The following is an 18932-nucleotide window of genomic DNA, read 5'->3' as shown; positions in this document are numbered from 1 at the left end:
AATAGATGACCAATTCTTTGCCACCTCTTCCTACCCAGATTAGTGGTTCTACCTATACCTTGTTGTTGCAAATCCCAAGTAGTGACGGAGCCATGGTCTCACTTGACCATTAAGTTACTTATGTTATTTGATCATTTGTTTACATTTTAATATTTCGGTGTGTACAATAAATAATGTAAATTGTAATATTTAAATTTAAATTATAAGTTTTGAATCATATAATGATAATCTACATATTAAGTTACTCAATGTAATCAATAAAGACAATATAAGCTTTAAACAATATATTATATTTCTTGAAAATCAAGTTTTTAAAGAACATGCTTCATTTTTGTTTTGAGGGGAGGAGTAAAGAAAGATAACCCGAAACCACTAAGGCCAAAACTGACCCTAGAACTGACCTTCATAGGGTATGTTTCGGTTCCAAAAACCTAGAACCAACCCCTACAAGGTAGGTTCCAAATTCTGCCATGAAACCAAACCAAATTGACCCATAATCACCCCTAGTTTTGAGATAGGTGTTTGATATCAATATGCATATTTTGTTTCTATATATCCTCTAGAATCAAATTCTCAAACAATGAAAGAAAGGCTAGAGGTACTACTTTAGTGGGTCACTAGCAGAGAGGGGCCCATGCTAAGCACAAGCTAGAAGACTCTAAATTGATATCTTATCTATCTATAACTAATCAAAATGTGTGGCATATTTTTGCTAAAAAGATAAAAATTTGAATTTATAAATATATTTTACAATGTTTCTATAGATGATCAAATGTATACTTAAATTGCTGAAACTCTCTCTCTCTCTTTCTACATAATATATATATAAAAGAAAAAATGTATATAATATGTAATTCATTTCTAATGATAATTGATTTAAAGTGACACGTGCATTCATTCAAAGGGCCTCATTGAGATAGGATTATTATCAATATCAAACTTGATGCAGGGAAAACAAATAAAGGGAAATCATCAATAGCCAACATAAAACAGTAAAAACAGGAAATAACACAACCAAGAAATTATGTTTCACATAGCCAACATAAAACAGGAAATAGCAATAGACCAAAATTAGCTAATAAGAGTCATCTCAAAGTAGCTCGAGCTAAGCATATGACTCCTATAAAGGAGAAATTCAAGCCATAGAACTTGTGTATACTTGCCCATTGAAAGAAAGATCTCTTGGTGTTTCCTATGATTGCTTATGGGGAGGAAATCCTATTATTGAACACCCTCTCATAAGTCTCATTCCGTTCAGTACTCAAGGTCCAGCAAATGACTATAGGAATCAACTTTCAAAGAATCAGTCCTCTCTTACTAAAAGCCTTACACCTCCAAGCTGCAATGAGAGTTTCAAGATCTTTTAGAAGGGCCATGTTCACACCAAATGAATTAAGTGCATCCAGATAAAGGAAATTGGCAATGTAAGGAGCATAATAAAATAAAATGGGTTTCACAATTCACAAAGAATAATTAATTCAGCAAATTAAAAGAAGTGTGTGTATATATATATATATATATATATATATATATATATATATATATATATATATATATATATATATATATATATATATATATCTTTTCTTTGACAAGAAAAAGAGGTTTCTATAGATGATCAAATGTATAACTGAAAACTGTTGGATATCCAAGAATAATTCATCCAATTATAAACCTGACAACTTTATCTCAATATAACCAAGAGAATTATAGTACACCTAGAAAAAAATGTTATTTTACATATAATTGAAGTGAACAAATTGGGACAAATAGAAAAAACTGGTTGAAACTGTCAATTTGGATAGTCCAATATTGCCTAATTCGATCCAATATAAAGACCTATTGAAGCTTAATAGACAAATGTATTCGAAGTCCAATCTAACAAAACACAAAAATAGAAAATACAACAAACCTAGTAGAAGTAACAGAAACTTACCAAACAAATGTATTCTCTTCAAACCCTGATCTGCAAAACAACTAAGGCATAGTTTGCAAGGAGTACAAATATATATATCAAATACAGGGTTTTGCATTCAACAAATTTGTATTTGAATTAAGCTACTTTTGATATATTATCAGTTGAAATTTTCAAATATTCATACATAACCAAAGTGTACATGATAAAACGCATTAAATGACAAGAAGTACAGAAAAGCTGACAAAAATTCAAATATGACCATCTATGCAACAGATGACAATGAAGGTAAGCAAGACCCAACATTTAACTCAATTCAGACATTGCATTTGACCATCTATGCAACAGAACACGTCCTAAACACTCACCGTAATTCTGTAAAGGCATACCGGAGGGTCACCGATACGACAGCTATCGGCGGTTGCAAAATTTTAGTCCTTGGTTAAAATTATGATTTCAAAGAGAAGCAAATAAAAAATGAACAGAGCTAACAAATAAACGCCTCATCCATGTGCTCTGCTTTCTTTTACTTTCTTACAATCAATGTGTTGTCTCCTTTTCAACATCAGCATCACAGTCAAGGTTTGGCATGGTTTAAAGTTTGAACCATGTTTTCAAAATCCAACCGGACTAGATGATCGGAGTCATCAGACTGGAAAATCCAAAAACCAGTCAGGTAATCGTAAAATCTCTTTTTGGCCATAAACCGTTGATTTGATCAGCAACCCACTTACGGGAATTTTTATTCCTTCATTTTTATGCGAGGTCAACAACATGAAAACATAAAACAAAGCAAAATGTACCATATTCTTTTTTTTATTGGAGAATAGTAACGAAATTTCATCTAACAAGATAATATTAAACATGCTGATATTGGGGGTATACAGGGTGGATGGGTGAATGTATCCTTGCCAAATAAAGCAGACACAAGCTAAGCTGTGGTTTCGCAGATGAACAACCAAGGGGCTTTCACACATCAAAGGCATGAATGCATGAAGAATGTCTCCAATTTCCCGGGGACTACTTCCCTCCATATTCACATATCTTTCTACACCGCTCTCAGCACTTGCCCGGGCCTCGGGGAAAAGTGGAAAACAATTCACATAGAAAAAAATAAATAAACAAAATGACAACCATCAAGATATCCTTCTATTTTTCCTGGATCCCCAAAAAAACAAAAAAAATTGAAAGAGAGACATCGCCTCCGCCCTTCTTCATTCACTTCCACCACAAGAAAAGGTTGGGTAATGGTAATGGTAATGGGACTCATTTTGGCTGGCTGGGAAAAACTCTGATGTGAGTCTGCTGCTTTCCAAGTTTATATCAATCCGGGCTGGGTAATGGTAATGGGACTCAATTTGGCTTGCCAAGAAAAGGTTGCATGATGCCCCAGAACAATGTTGAACTAAGCTGGACCCGAACTACCACTTGGTTTAGGCTCTGTTCGAACATATGTGAGATTCCGACCAGTTGGAGAAGGTACATTGCTGGAGGGTGTCACTCCATTCTGAACATTAACAGCACCCTCACCAGTTGTAGTCACTGGAGCATCTCGCTTCCACTGCAAGCTCCGAGCACCTGTTTTAATTGGGAGGCGGGCCCTGAATGCACCTGGCATGCCTCTGGGAAATGGAACCCTGGCAAGCCTAGCAGCAAATGGTAAGGCTCGTGCCATTCGGGGCCAAGTCGTGGGAGCAGCTTCTTGATGAGCAGAGGTCCTCATCACAACCTACAACAAAAAACATTGGGGTTTGTTTTTTCAGTAACAAGAATGTTTCAAGTATATAAAACGGCTATAAACATATATGCACAGAACATCCATTAATTAAGTGGATAGAATAAATCCATGCATGCACCCATGTAGAACTTCTGCACGTACCTAATCATCTTTTTTCAATCGTGTCTACATGCAACCAGCTAGTTTGAGAATTTTATTATGTCTTTGACTATCCACATTCAAGAACCTTTCACATTTTACTTTTTAAACCATTTTACAATCAAGGAAATGAGTGAAAAACAATTGTCGTTGCAAGAACGTAAAATGAAACTTAAGTAAATAACTTCTATCATTTGATTCAACATGGATCAAAGTAGAAAGAAATGATTTAAGCACTTATAATTTAATAATGGATACGGCGTTAAACTGAACTGAATGGCAAAACAGGATTCATGTAACCGGCCCCATAGAGTTCAGATAAAGCTCGGATGATGATGATGATTCAACATCCGCAACAGAAAGGGCTACCACCAAAATTTCTTAGGAAATTCATCCTGGACTAAAACTGCACATGCATGTCCCAAAAAAATTCAATAAATTAACATTTTCCAAGGAGCTCCAGTAAATCGATTCCTTGCAACAAGTAAACAACCAAAATCTTCATTTATACCTTCAGAATGCGTGACATAAAAGAGGTTCCATTTAGAGACAGTGCAAGCTCCGCTGCCTCCTTCCGCATGAACTCCACATAGGCCGACCTGTTTATCAAACATTTTCAGTGGCATTTACATACACTTACAGACAGACGGAAACAAAGAAGCAAATTTAAAATGATACTGTGACAACTAACCCTATTGGTTGCCCTGTTGCTGCATCAGTCACTATAATAACCTTAAGAACTTCACCACACTTGTTGAAATGTCGAGAAAGGGTATCCTTGGTGGCAGCAAAATGAACCTACGGAAACCGACAACGATAAGATTGAAACCAACCAAACACACACTGCATTGGCAATTTGAAATACTTACATTGCTGACAAAGATGGTCCTAGAATCAGCATCCTCCGAAGGATGACTGGTAGAATATGAACCTGCAAAAGGGCAGGAAAAAACTCAACCACCCAATACAATGGCAAAGAAAGATATAAGAATGAAATAGCATACAAAAAAAGGAACATATTTAAGGACTCATAATTTAACAATGGAAAGGCACTGAACAAAAAGAAATGGCGGAACAGAACTAATGTAGCCAACCCGATATGGTTGTGACAAGACTTTGGTTGTGGTAGTGATGATAATGACGTATAAACTGGAAGTAAGGACCAAAGCAAAATTGAGAAGGCCATGTTGCCAGGGATTTGGTATACAAAAGAACCAATAACCCTATAATAATCTCGAATAAATAAGAGAAAAGCAAATATACCAAAAATAAATCACAAGTTTTACACCACTTCTTCTGGCAGGGGAATAGTAACTTACAAGTGGCAGGGGGCACAGTCTTTTGAGATTCCTGAGGAGCCTGCATAGTAGGTGATTCCTGAGTCATAACAGAGTCGAAGGTGCAGTTCAGCAAACCCGTACAAAGAATAAAAAGAACAAGAGCAATGCCCCATAGGATAATCAATTTTAATCACAAATCAAGGAGTAGCTACTTACATTCTCAATACTAGCTGCAACATTGTTCTTCTCTTTCATTAACCGAATACCAGGCTTAACTTCACCCACCCCGCTGTCATGTGCTGTTTTCCTATACTCTGTGTCTCTAACCTCCCCTGGAGCCTCATAGTGTGGTGGTTTCCATGTATTTACATTCACCGAGATCTTCACAATCTTACGAGAAGTGTTTGCTGCCAAAGATGGATCCTGATCTTTCATTCGTGTTTTCCTCGCAGCTTCATCTGTATTTTTAGCTACTCTGTACTGCACCATCAGTGAATCTCCATCCTTGTCTCCAACAGATGTATCAGTCTGAGAAGCATTTATAACCCTGTGATCCACAACATCATCATAACCATCATTATCAGATACAGAATCAGATGTCAAGACAGCTCCCCTGTCCAACATTGCCATATTCCCTGTCAGTTCACCATAATCATGTCTTTGCATATAATCTGAGTCAGCCACTCCTCCAACTTGGTCAAGATCTCTATATTCTCTGTTCTCCAAAGTAGGTATTTCATACCCTGATGCTTGAACTGTTGCCCCTGACACATTCGTACCCCGTCCCAGTCGGTTGAATACATTTCCTGAACATTTAACCTTTGTTACATCTTCAGCAGCTTCTGCTGCTGCTTTAATTGCACTTTTCATTGTACTTGGTACTCTTGCAACCGATCTTATCCTCTGTGATGTATCACCCAAGGACGAATCTCCTGTGGATGTTGAAACCACAGAAAGAAGACGTTTTGATGCTGACTCTGTTCTTGCATTTGATGGCCTTAAAGTCCCAACTGCATCTCGCACAGCAAATTGAAGCAACCGGCGAGGGGCATCAATGGTTGGATGGGAGTTTAGCTCTCTCTGCCACAAATACAATGATCAGAAAGATCAATAATAAAAGATAGCAGTGAATGGTCACTTTTAACCAAAAAAAGAAAAGCAATTATCAAGCTGGCAATCATACCGTCCCCCAACCACATCACAAGATGCTTGAACATGGAAGTAAAATCAATTTCTAATGCATGATCAGAAAAGAAATTATTGACACTTCTACCAATTCAAAAGTCTGTAGACCACAAAGATAGTGGATATGTGACAAATATAAATTGTTAAATCAGAAGTCAGAATGAACAACTATGTCATTGAATACAAAAAACCACAAGTCAGATACTTCTTTGGTACTTCTAATAGAAGTACATTATAGCTTTCAGAAATGAAATATTATAGGATTAGAAACAAACAGAACAATAAATACTAAGAACGCATTTGGTTTCACATAACAGAAATAAAAGACATAAGAAGAGATATATCAAGGACCAAGGCACAATACAGAAAAAGACCAAGAAGAAGGGAAAAAAGAAACGAAGGAAGCCAATAAAACCTAATCACCAACAAATTAACCCCAGATGCCCAATCTCAATGCCCTAGCAGGGCTACCTGCAACTTGGTCGGCAGGATTTTTTACATACTGTGTCAGTAGGACTTAGGTGCAAGGATGTCCAAGAAAGCATCCCTGCTTTTTCTCGGCCAATTCCCTGCACAAAGTTTAAAGAAAGAAAAAAATATATCATACTTTGCTAATGTCTCCCCGGTTCTTTTACCATTAGCCAACAACATTAAGGATGGAATTCTTGCTGCACGGGAAAAAAAAAAATCGTGAATCTATTGAAAATAGTCCACATGCTTCTTTTCTGGTGTGCTGGTCTCATGTCATCCAAAACATATGAAATTCTAACAGGAAGAGAGACAGGGCCTTCAGTTCTGAAGTATCAAATGTCTAGTGGTTTTCAGAATATATAGATATAGATAATAGATAGGCCCTGCTGTGTGGTGCAATGGTAAAACCTTGGGCTGACAACTGACAGGAGTCTGAGAGAAACCACCTTGTGCAAAAAAATGCCAAAGGCTTGGCCTGTATCCTGTGAAACCGTCCCAAGACCCAAGAATAGCTGGGACCAATATTGGGTCCTTTTTGCTATTGACTTCCACACTCAGAAACAAATTCCTTTCTATAATTACCTTCAGTTTTTCTGAGAACAGGTAACGTAGTGAACTATGTGAACAATTTGCCTTCAATTCCTCCCAAAGATCATCCAGAAGCTATCTTCATACAAAAGGACAAGAACTTGCTATAGCTTCTGACAGTGGAACTGGTTTTTATTTAAGGAGAAGACACAGGACTATCACAAAACAAGCAAGCATGTATTTGTATTAGAAGACAGATGTGAGTAGCGTGTACATCCAAACAATATTGGTAATAGTTTGGCATAAAATTATCCAGAATGCCAGTTTTAAGACATATTCCTACTATTAAAACCTTTTGCACATATCCATGGATTCTAAGATACCAGCAGAACGAGCAAACAAGATTTTCAGCTTCATGAGACATCTGGTATGCATCACATTTTCATGCAAATATGCAAAATAAAGCTACTAACCTTTGTTGGCTGCCGATCATCTTGTCGATTCCGTTTTCTTGGGTGTGAAGGTCTGGGAGAGTGTGATCGTTTATTACGACCAGATCCTCCGTGAGTCTTCTTGCCTGAGTGAAAATCACCAATCTCTGAGCTTCGAAGAGGAGGGGGCTCAGCTACATCTCTCACTAGTCCTTTCCATTCCCTATTCCGTCGGCTTCTAGGTTCCTTGGTTAAGTTCTCCCTTTCAGATTCAGAATCTAGATCCTTAGGATCATATCTTTCTGTCTGTTCAACCAATACAGGCTTTGTCTTAGTCACTTCATCTTGACAAGTTTCTCCAGGTTGTACATATAGATGTAAGTTTGAAGAGAGATGATCCCAGAGCCTGCGCAAATATTAAGTTGCAGGTGATAACAACCACATTGAAGTAAATGATTTCTATGACCTCAAATTAGATTAAAGGTAAAGTTGACCTACCAGGATACAAAAGAATCGCTATCATCCCCCAAAAATACATTCAGCTCATTCCTCGCCTCTCCTTTATGCCTGCCATTTCTGAGTAAAACAATGACATATTCCTGCATATGCAAATATGGAAGTGAAGTCACATAAATTTCCATCACGAATGTCAAAGCATTTTTCTTAATAAACTCCCAACTACAAGTGCAACTTGGCAGGCCTGGGTTGAGCATTTTGTAGCGGTTAGGGGCTTAGCACAAGGTCCTGGGCCTAATGCAGTGAAAATTCTTCAAATTGGGTTACCAATTTGCATCCCTATTCTCAACTTAATCTTGCAACTCCAGACACATGGCAACACTTTTGCAAGCACTTTCCAAATTCTACAATATAATCATCCTAAGGCAAACTCAACACTTTTAACTGAATGTAAAAGGGGCAATCTGATGACCAACAAGTTAAACTGCTGAAATGATGAACAAGAATTAAGACAGTAATTTTTACCCAAAAAAATAAGGAATGAAGACTGTAATTCTATTTACATAGTTATTACTTATCTTACATATTAAGGACCGCCAAAATTACTGAGTTATCAGATTTTGGCAATCCAACTCTAACCCATTCAGGTTCAAATCAGAAATATAGGTGCCAGGTTAACAGTTTGCCAAAGACAACCTACGCCTCAAAGTTCAGATAGGGGCTTAACCTGGGGCGGGCTTCGGTGAAACCACCCCACCCTAACTCACATACAACTCAAGATCACTATATCAATTTGAGCTTTACAATCCGTCATGTTCCTCCATAATATGCATTTCAACCTCCTGGATAAATGCAAAAATCTTCTCTAGTATCCACTTCACATTTTTTGGTCACAACAATCGAGTTAAAAATGTTAGCACACTATGATATACCACAGCCACTCTCCAAGAAGAAAGAATCGGTTTCCTTGATCTATGAATTTCAACATCCCTAATATTGGTTAGTTATAATGTGCTCCAGCCAATCTTTGTACATTTCAAGTCATTTTACTTCTAATTCCCATAAACATTGCATTTGTCAAAATAGATTGAGTCATCTTTTGTACATAGAGTTGCAGTGAGCTTGCATTGTATTGTTCTAATTCCCAAGTTCCTTTCTGAGCATCATCTCTTCCCAAGAACTATCATAAGTTGGTTTATTTTTTCCACCAGGAAATCTATATATACAAAGAAATAGATGGTGAGGCCTGAGGAAAGCCAAAAAGAATACTTTGAAAAGTTTACACAACCTTGACATACAAAAGAAATCCAAGGTGAATTTGTAGAAAATTAACCATGACTAAATCAGAACAATTGTAAGATGAGAAGCCATGCTGTCATCTGGCCCAATTCCAACCACAAATACACAATACTTGCCAACATTGATGTCCAAACTCAACACAGCTTTCAAATAGTAGTGTGCTTTAAGCACCTTCAACTTTTCAATTGAAGGATCATTAAGGGCAAGAATGTTGACCACAAATTCAAGACCACCACCCAAAAAAGAAGGATCTACTCTAAAGCATTCAATAAAGTCAACTTCCTGCATTCTCCACAGCCATCAACAAACCAATTGGACAATACACTTTCCTTTTATTGACAAGTAATTATAAGTATTTCATTACACAAGAAAAACAGGTAAAAGGCCATACGCCTACAATCTCAATGACTATTGAATATTTAGATTTTTTTGACAGGCAAAGTGTAATATCTGTATTAATAAAAGATAGGGAAAACTCCCAATAAATATATACAAAGCTAGCCCCTTCAAGGTGAAAGGGGAGTGAAGGAAGACCATATAGACATCCGAAACTAAAAGTGAAGGATTTACAATCAAGAAACGTGACCAGCAGACCCATTCACCCAAAACAATTTGATCCCACTGATCACAGAAATCTCAGAATGAGAAGCCGGAGAAGTCCTTGATGCAAGCCCAAACAGATTACCTTCGGAATGGGAGGAGGACTTGCCTTTGGAGATGCAGTGATTCCTCTCTCCTAACAAGACCAAACAGATTGCTAAGGGAGAAGAGCACCACAGAAAGGCATCTTTTTTGCTGAAACCAGTTTCCGGCCAAGAAGAGAAAAGACTTCGGACTAGGAGGCACTCATGGCTTCCCGAATAATCTGATGAAATGCATCCATAAAGACTATAAAATACTTAGATAAAGAGCAAAAAAAGATTGGCCCCCTTTTAGCAACAAACAACAAGCCAGACTTTATGAAAATATTAACTCAAATTTAAAACATCGAGATATAAACGTTATCTAACTTCTCCATCTACCTTTACATTGAAATGATGATCTGCAAGTGACATGAAAGGTAGTCATTAGAAGAACAACCTTTTTTTTTTATAAATGAAAGAAATTGATATTAATAGTGAAACAGTGAGTATACAAACAGCCTATGAAGAGGCACGAGATGCAACCTCTTCTTTAAAGATGAAAGCACAAAACTCACACTAGACAGAAATAGGAATTTAATATTCTGCACAAAAGAATGTTATCATAGCAATGTTCTATAAAAATGTGTGTATAGCAGAGGAATCAAAATGAGAGCATGAAATTGAAATAAAGCAATAAAGTGTGTACGTCCTGTTAATTACTTTTTAGCAACAAAATACATTTCTATGTTATAAGAAGTTACAATAGCATATTCATGTAACTACTATTAATTATTGAGTAAAACAGGCCAGTCAGGCCAGTGGTCTAGTAGAGGTTAAAATTAAATGGGTATGACTTATAGGTGCATGTGTGAATTGACTATATGCCTGAGAAACTGAACTGCTCTAGGCATAACCTTGGATAAGCATATCCTAACATGAAACATATACAATTTTCCAGCAGAAGCTCTTTCAAATATAACTTTTTACCAGGAATGGTGGCACCATGCCTTTCGTTATTAGCTTAGATTTATACTAACCCAACCAGCATTTTATGCTAGTAGATGATGTTTCCAAGTCCATACACCATGATTACATTGAACGAGCTTGACTACCCTGTAGAGAGGTTGACCATAAGTCGACAATATCAACACCTTTCTGACAGGTTCTATTTTCACAAATCCACAGTAGGAATGCTTTACACCAAGTTCAAGCAGTGTTCGTATTTGAGGGAATGGAAATATTGAATAAAGCCCGCAGGGAAAAGTGTCTGCTAAAAATGAGGAAATTGTAGCAAAAAGAGCTGGCTAGTTTCAGGATTCTACTCAGGCCTATTTTTATCCAGAAAACGAATCTGGAAAATAGCAGAAAGGAGAAATCCTTTTCTGCTCCACATTTCCATCTCTACTTCAATCAAACAACAGGCTAAGAGTTTGGTTGTAATGAGGAAAGACAAATCCAAGGTAAACTAGACATAACAAAAAATCAAATAAAATCATTGCCAAAATGGATTTTTTTTAATAAGTTGTGTGCCTGAAGAAAATCATAAGTAATAACCTATTACTTGTGCATATTCCTGCACCATTTGTACCAAGTTATATGTAGTGCATATCAATTGTCAAATAAAAGCATTTAAAATGCAGATATCAATAAGAGTTTTGAAATGTGAACTTAAACTTCTCGAACATGACAGGTGTGAACTAAAGTGCATGAAGTTTCTAAAGGTGTGCACGACTAATACATAGTTTGATTGCACCATAAGATACGATAGCATCAAACCGCCCTCCCCCCCCCAAAAAAAAAACCACCACACAACACACACACACAGATTGATTGATTGATTGATTGATTGTTCAGTTTGTGTTTCTCCAGCTTGGACAGAGAGTGAGACGAAATTTATTGGTTGAGGTTTAGACTAATAAAACAGAATACCCTTGTGTCTCTTCTGTCATGAACTAATACTACAGTAAGTGGAAATCGACGATTCTACCAAGTACACAAATTTCCAATTTGCAAAGAGAGAATATATATTTGTGCAAATCAAGAGAGAGAGTGAAAGCGATAGAATCATACCACGAGAGTGTCATCGGTGTAGTCCCCCATGAACTCTTTCAGCTTTTCCTTCACTCTCTCTCGCAGCTTTACCACTCCACCCCCACTGAAATTAACCCTAAATGTCTGTTCATCAGCTCGATCCAAATCTTCCATCACCAAATCCGTTTCTTCACATCCATCAACTTCCTTTTATTGACAAGTAATCAAAAGTATTTCATTACACACAAGAAAAGGATGCAACAGGTAAAAGGGCACACACCTACAATCTTAATGACTATAGAATATTTAGATTTTTTTGACAGGCAAAGTGTAATATCTGTATTAATAAAAAGATAGGGAAAGGGGAGTGATGGAAGACTGTATAGACATCAGAGACTAAAAGCGAATGCTTTACAATCAAGAACGTGACCAGCAGACCCATTCACCCAAACAATTTCATCCCATTGATCACAGAAATCACAGAAAAGAGTGTCAGCTTATACCCAGTTGTGCACGCAACATGTGAAATTTTAGGCCATGTTTAGTTAAACTCCCATTCTTTCTCATTCTTACCCAAGATGAAATTCTAAGATGGAAAAGGATGGATAAAAATGGGAAGAATGAGAAAATATTGCTACAAACCAAATGCTTTTTTCCTAAAAAATGAATTCTTTTTGTAGCAAGAATGAGAGTAAAGTTTAACCTGTTTGGTTACAAATTTCATTCTCATTCTTTTTTAATTAATCAAAATAATAATATAGGTATGCATACAGCACTCAATGGCAAATAGATATCATGAAATCATGTGGGCCCTGCATCAATCAAAATAATAACATTGTTCATAGCACTTTCTACATGAACACCTTCTATATGGACTTGTTCATAGTTTATACTCGGGGACTTGTTCATAGTTATACTCCTTAAATCTATATGACTTCATTGTTTCTTATCAATCCAAACCGTCTAACAAGTTCAAAATTCAATCCAAGTGGATGTTAAGTTGTACAATTCTTGTGGACACAAATAGAAGGCAATAATCAACAAAAGATATTCTGCAAAAAGGATTTCTGAACTATCTGAATGATTATTAGCCAACAAATCTCATATTTGAGTTTCAGTACTGCATAGCCTGCACCCATGAACCTGAATGAATTCATAATTGATGCAAAGGGTCAGGAGTCAATCAGACAGAAATGTATTTATATATGATTTAAATCTAATTGCAACAATTTCCATGATTTTTGGCACAAAGTTTGAATTTTTAGTAAACTCAACATTTTTTTCTCTGCACCATCAGAAATCCAACTAAGATGTCTGCAATATATATGAAGCTAGCTACAGATTTGGTCTCATTAGGTTGGTTTTTTGGAGTCATCAAGAGATTAGAAATGAGGTTGTGCCCAATTTACCAAGCACGGATGGCGTAATGTTGCAATGTTATACTGAAATTAGATAACCATCCAAAACAACTGGCCTCAAGCTAGCCCAAGTGATCTTTTCTGACCATGTCAAGTTATCAACACTGAACTTCAACAACTAATTAAGCCAAACCATGGGATAAAAGAGTCTAATGTTTATTTTAGAGAAAACAAACCAATTCATTCCATGTTTTGCTAATTGTCTAGAGATTCTATCTACCCTTTTTTATTCATAGATTCTATCTACTTTAATGCAACCGAATTTTCCAAATGGGTTAGCTTCTAGCTAGTTGGTTTCCTCTTTACTTAATTAAGATGGATATCCATGAGTTTGTCCAATTGGAATCATTAAATGGGAGACATAATTTAGGCAGTGGTTTCTCAAGCCTTTTTGTCTCCAGTGTCCTACAGAAATGCTCCAAAACTACATACATTTCTTCCACCAATCCAATCATGATGTTTTAATAATTTGGTTTCTTCATAAAAAACAAGGCAGCTGCTAGCTTACAGTCTTCTAATATACAACCCATTGAAAAGAAGCAAGGTCTCTGGAATTACACAGATGCTGGCAGCAACTTTTGTCAATGAAACAAAGTGAATCAACACTGAAATTCTGCACCCTTCAAGAAATGGGGATTCACATGCTGATTATTGAAGGGGATTCAAAAATTGTTGTGAATTGGCTGAAGAAGGGGGAAGGAGTAATATGGAAGCTAAGGAATGTGTCCAGGCCATCAGGCGCTTCAAGCAGATATCTAAAGACATGTTGATTCAAATAAGGCAGATTAGGAGATCCGCTAACAGCATGGCTGATAGTCTAGCTAAACAAGGAATTCAAAGACAATCTATGTTCTGGGCTGTTTTGTAATTAGTGGGATAATTTCTTTTGGGCTTCTTGTTTTCTGCTCACAACTTCTTGTTGTATATGCTTTTTTAATCTAATGAATTGATTTTGTGTTGCTGATAAAAAACAAAAATCCTGCACCCTTCTCTTTAACCTCTAAGGTTTCGCTTCTATAATATACTTGAGTTACTTAAAAATAAGAACAAGTGCAGTAGAATTTTTTGGTGATGAAGATGGTTATGACACCATTGTGAAAGGATCTGGATGGTGGGTTACTGCTGCCTGCTGGATGTCAGTGGCAGGGATTAAGGTATTCTGGATGCTATAAAATAGGAGATGATAAGAAGCTGGAGATTTTCCAACTAATTGTTTCAAGCTCATGTCAGCTGTGAGGATGGAAGACATGGATACTGGTGTCAGTTTTGGTCCCAAAGATGTTTTGCTTCAAGTACATATACTAATTCACTTTGTCATTTTAGTCTGTCAGTTTGTTAACATGCATAATAAACTGGTGAGTAGAGATTTGCTAAGACTGTAATATTTACACGAAATTAAAATAACATCCATTGCTTTCCTCTAAATATTAAATAATCTCAAAAATATGTAGATATATGAACAAGATTTTTTTTGAAAGACGATATATGAACAAGATGATTCCTGCCTTGCTGCAGAAGGGATTAACCTTGATAAGTTGGATCTTCCATGCACTACAATAGAATGGGATAGTATTTTGGAGCAGTTTTACACACCTGGTAGTACGCTCACTCCATTGCCCCCTGTTTCAATGAAGTATAAATTGCACATGACACCAGATGTTTACCAGTCTTTACCTATGTGCAGTTACAGTGCATTCCTTTTCATGCAAATGGGTAAGATCTTGTGCTCCCATGTCCAACTGATCCACAGACAATTTGGTCTCCTTTTTCTCTTCTAAAAGGGAAACTGGATTATCACAATATGGCATATATAGAAGTAAGATACAACTGGAACCATGCTACTTAAAACTTCTTTCATCCACATCTGTCTCTACTTCCTAAAATCTTTTGCTCAATATCCTCTTTCTTATCAACCGCCTATCTCCATCTCTCTCCCAATGTTCCCACTTCAATTATTTTTTATCCCCTTCATAAAAGCATCACTCAGTACTAACTATTCCTCTAATACACTATGTTAATCCAGTTTCCTCAAAAAGGAATCCGGACAACCTTCCTCTAATACACTATCAACTCAGTTTCCTCAATAAGTGAAACTGATTCCTTACCTTCCCCAAACTTCTCCAAAAACCCTTTGTTTCAGCTCAATTGGCATCCCTCTATTGTACTGCTGGTTCTTTAATTTGCCCACATTTTTTTCACATTAAAGACAACATCTGATTATATTGATCTTTTACAATTAATGTATTGATTTCATATTTTCTAGCATATTTGCTTTAAATGTGTTATTATTATTATAGTTTTGTTTTAGTTGTTTTAGGGGTTGGTGGTAGGGATCTCTGTGATTTTTGTTGTGACATTTCTTATTGGATATGGGTTTGTTTCTTAAGGTGTGTCGGTATGTCTGTAGGGTTAATTCTCTGTTTTTAGGGGCTTTTGTTAGGCCGGGCCTGTCATATTTTGGGTCTGTTCTTGCTGGGTGATTTCCTTATCACCCTGCTGTAATCTCCTTTTCCTTTTTCTCTAATAAAGTTTATTTTTTATTTATCTTCAAAAAAATTAAAGAAAGATATAATCCCAGGTGATAAGATATCACCGAGACAAGTGAAAGTAAAAGAAGCCCCCAGAGACACATCCATACCAATAAAACATCTCCACATATCAAGACAGCAATAAGCATAGAACTCCATGACATCCCTTTGTCTGCTTCTTACTGTAAATGTAGAACATATGTAGTTGTGCCTGTCAGAAATTGTAGGAGCTATCCCTTCTCAAAAAAAAAAAAAAAATCCACTTAATTAGATGAGCATAGCCATACATCTATTTCACTATGTAATACCTTACCTTATTAAAAAAAAAAAAATCACTATATTAGATGGTTGGATAATTGGATGGTGGAACTGTCAGATAAATGTCTATAGGTCAAATGGTCATGCTTATTTAGTTGGGATAATTCCTTTTAGGGTATACTTTATCTGGGGTGACAAAATGACTAGGGGTGGTAATGACAATGTGTTGGATTCAAGTTTGATACAACTAAATCCGAATTCAAACTAATTATTAATCTGATCAAATTCAAATATGACTAGTTTGATCTCTGGACTTTGTTCATATACTCATTACTACAACTATCTAGAAGACTGGCATTACAACCTTCTAGTTAAGAAGTTATGTTACTAATAGATGTATGTAAAATATAACGCATAGTAAATTATTAGATTTGAATCTTGACACAATTGGACAGGTTGGTCTGAATTCAATCTGTTTATATAAATCAATCAAAATATTGAGAGTTGTAAACTGCTTTATCTGGTCAGGTTTGGATTGGATCAGGATCTTGATTTGATCCATTGACAACTCTATCTACTCAGTGGTTTACGTGTTTTGTGGTAGAATTTTTTCTAAAAAAGAAAAGAAAATTAGCTTTCAAGATGCAAAGGCTTTCTTGTTTTCTTGTTTCCCCGTTGTGCCATGGTTCTGATTCTTTGTTTTGTAGCTTCTATGTAACAGTTAATTACCATTTTGCTTGCAGATTGCCCATTGGAAGAAAGACTACAAATTTGGGTTTGCCTTGACGGTAGGAGAATAAATAAGAAGGCATGGTTTGTCAGCCTGCTGCTCTTTAACCTGCATGGCCTTGTTCATCAGTTTTATTCTAGCCTCATTGTTTCTAGTAGTTTAACCATTTTCTGGTAGGAGCATTGTTTCTGCCTTCTGTTCAACATAGAACTATAGAAATTTCAGTTTTTGCATTTTGAACTGAGTCGTCTGAATTACATCACGAATACGGCAGCTCCTAGAGCCTTGGTTATAGATGATTTGGGCATTACTGACTGATCAGATCAACTAGAATTTGCCTAACCATTGAGATCAACCAGAATTACAGATAGAGAAGACAAACCAGAGACTGTTATTTGACTGTGTCAATGCAGCCCTGGTCGATATGATGGGATATTCATCAGAAGTGAGCCCACCAAGTATATAAATATTTACGTTTACAATACATATTTTGTTAGGTTGCTTCCTGCACCGATTGCAACAAAACAGTTCTAACTTAGTTTTAAACTTCAAATCAACATTCTTGCAACAAAACAGTTAATATTAGATTTCAAGAAAACAGGGCTTGTGACCAAGTCAAAGCTCCAAATGATTTTGAACGGAGCAAGTTTGCTTGACAATCAACAGGGCAAAACAAAACCCTAAACAGAGTTTAAAGGAACAGAATAAAATCTAACAAACCAAATGAGGTCGGCTGTACCTCAACTGTGTTTGTCTCCCTGCACCGATTAATGCCCTAAAATGGCAAATAAACACAAATGAATTGACTTTTAAAAGTGAAGAAGAAAAAGATAACGAGGAGGAGGAGGAGGAGGAAGAGGAAGAAGAAAAAAAAGAATGAGAGAGAGAGGTGATCGATCTTACCTGCTGGTGCTGAAGAATGCTGATACGTAGAAAGAGGGAGGGGGGAGAGAGAGTCGAGGGCCTCGAGGCCTTGAGGGTCGAAAGAAATAAGAAAAGTGAGGCACGAGCCATATACGTTTTTGTGCCAGAGTTGTTACCGATTCTTATTTTACGCTAAGTTTGCGAGTGTTAAAAAATAGGGCAAATTTCTTAAATTACCCTTGGTTTAGTTAATTGATTAATTTCATTTTTATTATTTATATAATATCTTAAAGTATCTCAAGTTTTCTAACAATTGTTTTGAAACCTTCCTTATTATTTAACTTTTCGTCACATATGATATGACATCACGTAATTGATAATATTTTCTAAAAATTTATAAATTATTTTTTTTAACATGAGGGATAAAGGGCTTTAAATGATTATCAATGATGAAGCTGAAATCTGATGTTTAATGTTATATCATCATTGGGAAAAAATAGAGAGAGATCGGCATTGAAGTGAAAAAGCACTATGGTTGGCCTAAAAATAGAGAGAGATCGGCAATGCAAATGAATTTACAATGATGCAAAATTATGACAGTGTAAATGATTTGAGTATAAATTCTGAATTATTTTTGTTTTAAAGTTAAGTTTAGTTTGTTTTGATTGCAATAGAAATGAAGTAAATTAAGACATGAAACAGTAAAAAAGTAAAACCCAAAATAAAATTAAACAAGAATTTACATTTTTTTTCATTTGCACTCTTATGCATTTGTATTAGTATAAATAAAATTGCACTGCAACCAAATACAGCCTAGAGAGATAGAAAGGGGGAGAGCATTTGAGTAAATGTCTAAATGGGATTTGTGGAATAAATCTATACTAATTTAAAAAGTACGAATGGCCTCAATAATATTTCTGGAATTTTTTAAGTATAATATTTACCCCTCTATATTTAAATTTAATGATAAAAAAATGAGAGCAAATAGGGTAATTGGTTCTTGATATTAAATGAGTTGAAAATAGGTAATTTAAAGATA

General features: G+C 36.0%; 1 protein-coding gene across 6 annotated transcripts; it reads right to left on the bottom strand.

Annotated features, from left to right (window-relative positions):
- Positions 1-2698: 2698 nt before the first annotated feature.
- LOC104590665 (uncharacterized) lies at positions 2699-18102 on the bottom strand. 6 transcript variants are annotated; one of them, XR_016080987.1, is made up of 13 exons: positions 17933-18097; positions 17769-17804; positions 12135-12302; positions 8185-8285; positions 7729-8092; positions 5288-6151; positions 5111-5168; positions 4661-4722; positions 4483-4589; positions 4303-4390; positions 4050-4197; positions 3795-3892; positions 3508-3644 (listed from the first exon to the last, which is right to left on the bottom strand). XR_016080987.1 is itself a non-coding variant. In XM_088895932.1 (12 exons), exons 3-12 carry the CDS (start codon positions 16203-16205, stop codon positions 3321-3323), a joined length of 2190 nt encoding a protein of 729 aa, XP_088752058.1. In that variant the 5' UTR covers positions 16206-16223; positions 17769-17804; positions 17933-17973; the 3' UTR covers positions 2699-3320. The 6 variants fall into 6 exon arrangements, 4 of the variants coding, with proteins under 4 accessions (XP_088752058.1, XP_010247686.3, XP_010247688.3 ...); XM_088895932.1 differs by lacking the exons at positions 3795-3892; positions 4050-4197 and adding an exon at positions 16152-16223 and having other exon boundaries at positions 2699-3644; positions 17933-17973; XR_016080988.1 differs by lacking the exon at positions 3795-3892 and having other exon boundaries at positions 3515-3644; positions 4065-4197.
- Between the last annotated feature and the right edge of the window lie 830 nt (positions 18103-18932).

This window comes from Nelumbo nucifera, chromosome 1 (assembly GCF_055504915.1).
Source record: "Nelumbo nucifera cultivar China Antique chromosome 1, China Antique-T2T, whole genome shotgun sequence".
Taxonomy (NCBI): domain Eukaryota; kingdom Viridiplantae; phylum Streptophyta; class Magnoliopsida; order Proteales; family Nelumbonaceae; genus Nelumbo; species Nelumbo nucifera.
Note: the sequence above shows the minus strand (reverse complement) of the source record. Positions and strands in the feature narration are given on the sequence as shown.

What these genes read in the sequence shown, in the direction of transcription:
- LOC104590665 (XM_010249384.3), bottom strand. Translation starts at nt 18,043, where the DNA reads ATGGCTCGTGCCTCACTTTTCTTATTTCTTTCGACCCTCAAGGCCTCG. An exon ending in AGCGATTCTTTTGTATCCTG is followed by an intron (nt 8,093 to 8,184) that starts GTAGGTCAACTT and finishes ATATTTGCGCAG; the next exon opens with GCTCTGGGATCATCTCTCTT. An exon ending in ATGATCGGCAGCCAACAAAG is followed by an intron (nt 6,152 to 7,728) that starts GTTAGTAGCTTT and finishes TATTTGTGGCAG; the next exon opens with AGAGAGCTAAACTCCCATCC.